Consider the following 1,880-nt stretch of genomic DNA (forward strand, 5'->3'; position numbering starts at 1 on the left):
AAAAAAAAAAAAAAAAAAAAAAAAATGGGTATAAAGGACAGCACCCCTCCTGGCATGTGTTACTTTTCATTGCTTCAAGTGGCACAGGTCTCTTCCTGCCTGTCGTTTAAGGAGAGAACACCACATCCCAGTGCTGCCCTCTGGCTCCCACACCACTAATACAAGGCCAGAAAAGCTCCCAGGCCTCCAGTTATGGGGGAGGGGACCGTCTTTATTGGGAGGCGCGCTCACCTGCCTCCCTCACTGCAGACGGTAGACACACTCGGTGTCAGGGTAGGGTGGCAGGTTCAGCTGGTACTTCTTTTCCAGGGCAGGTGGTACAAAACGACCCCCCAAGTAATGGTAGCGGCCGGTAAACTGGGTTGCAGACTTTTTGGGTGCTGTCAAAGAGATGAGCATGTCTGGCTGGATCCCTCCAGAGTTTCCTTTCTCCACATCCCATCCTAGAAAAAGGTTATTATTCAAGAAGCGTGGAAGAGGTCACCGATCCAGACCCCTTCTACGGTTTGCTTCATGCTCGTCCTAAATCTCATCATGACGAGCTTATCCTAGGCACAGAATGCCTCTTTGGGCTTCAGTCTTCATGAGGCCAATGTGGAAAGGGGCTCCCTGAACTTTGTTCCCCAGCCCTAATAAGAGACCTGGAAAGCTGTGTTCTTCCCACCTAGACTCAAGTTAATTAGACCTGATCTGAGCTGTCTCAAGAGTCAGGACTCCTGGGTGCCAGTTCTCGAGACGGAGTAGGTCCCGCACCTGAGGGAATGTCAATGCTGGCGATGGGCACAGTGAGTTCATTCAGGATGCTCAGGACGCTGCGGAACGGCTCACGAACATCGCCTTTGAAGCTGAAGCCAAAGATGGCATCTACCACCAGCTCATACAGCTCATCGATCACCATGGGCTGCGGGAGGAAGAAAAGGGTGTCGGCTGGCAGCTTGAGAGCTGTTTACTCACAGGGCCCTCGGAACAGTGCAGCTCTACTCTACCTCACTTAGAGGGCTCTTCAGGTCTAGAGTGAGGGGATCTGGTCACTGATTCGGGAAGGGCTAAGTCTAGACACTTTTTGGCAGGGCTGTACTAGAGGCTGTAGAACCCAGGAGAGCTCTGCCACCAAGCACATCCCCAGCTTGCCACACTTCAAACTATTTTAAAGACGGTCTTGTTAAGTTGCCCAAGCTGGGCTCCAAGTTGTGATCCTTCTGCCTCCGCTTTCCAAGTAGCGGGGATAACAGATGTGTACCAAGCTCAGCCAAATACTGAATGTCTGCTTGCCACTGGGAAGGTGCAGTGTGTTAGGGGGCTGGACTCTGGTCTCTGTGACACAGGCAAACCACTTTTCTGCACTTCAGTATTTTCATCTGTAAAATGTGGTGAGAAAGTCTACATCTCAGATTGCCCGACTCTGAATCCACCATCTGCGGGAAGAGGCCCCGGAGAATGACGTGCAGCCTGCGTGCGCACTAAGGAACTTCTGACTGCAGAGGGGAAGGAGGGCCAGGCGAAGGAAGCTTTAGAGGCGGTGGTGTTGGAGACTTGGGAAGAATAACTCGTGGGAGAAGAGGGGCTCTTGCACCACTTCCAAAGGCGCCTTTCGCGCTGGGCTCCGGGTAAACGAGCTCCACCTCGAAACGGGAGCCGAGCATGGTCGATGGCGCCGCGAGAGAGGCCTGAGCCGACCACTCACCTCTGAAGGCATTTCGCCCAGGAAAGGGATGTCCATTTTCTGACACTGAGTCACCAGCGCAGTGAAGAGCGGTTTGTTAGGTGTCTTGGGGTAGTAGACGGTTGGTTGGTAGCCCTAGGAGAAGAGGACGGCGGCGACTCGAACGCGGGCCCCGTGGGCCTCGCGCCGCGCCCGCAGCTTGCGCTCCCGCGGACTC

General features: G+C 54.0%; 1 protein-coding gene across 2 annotated transcripts; it reads right to left on the bottom strand.

The window, feature by feature from the left end:
* Positions 1-34: 34 nt before the first annotated feature.
* On the bottom strand, positions 35-1,872 carry Naxe (NAD(P)HX epimerase). Of its 2 annotated transcripts, none has more exons than XM_010643795.3 (3): positions 1,685-1,872; positions 754-901; positions 35-380 (listed from the first exon to the last, which is right to left on the bottom strand). In XM_010643795.3, the coding sequence occupies exons 1-3, from the start codon at positions 1,718-1,720 to the stop codon at positions 241-243; spliced, it is 324 nt and encodes a 107-aa protein (XP_010642097.1). In that variant the 5' UTR covers positions 1,721-1,872; the 3' UTR covers positions 35-240. The 2 variants fall into 2 exon arrangements, with proteins under 2 accessions (XP_010642097.1, XP_010642096.1); XM_010643794.3 differs by having other exon boundaries at positions 46-443; positions 1,685-1,861.
* Positions 1,873-1,880: the final 8 nt, after the last annotated feature.

Source organism: Fukomys damarensis, unplaced genomic scaffold (genome assembly GCF_012274545.1).
Source record: "Fukomys damarensis isolate Sample0158 unplaced genomic scaffold, DMR_v1.0_HiC HiC_scaffold_33, whole genome shotgun sequence".
Taxonomy (NCBI): Eukaryota; Metazoa; Chordata; class Mammalia; order Rodentia; family Bathyergidae; genus Fukomys; species Fukomys damarensis.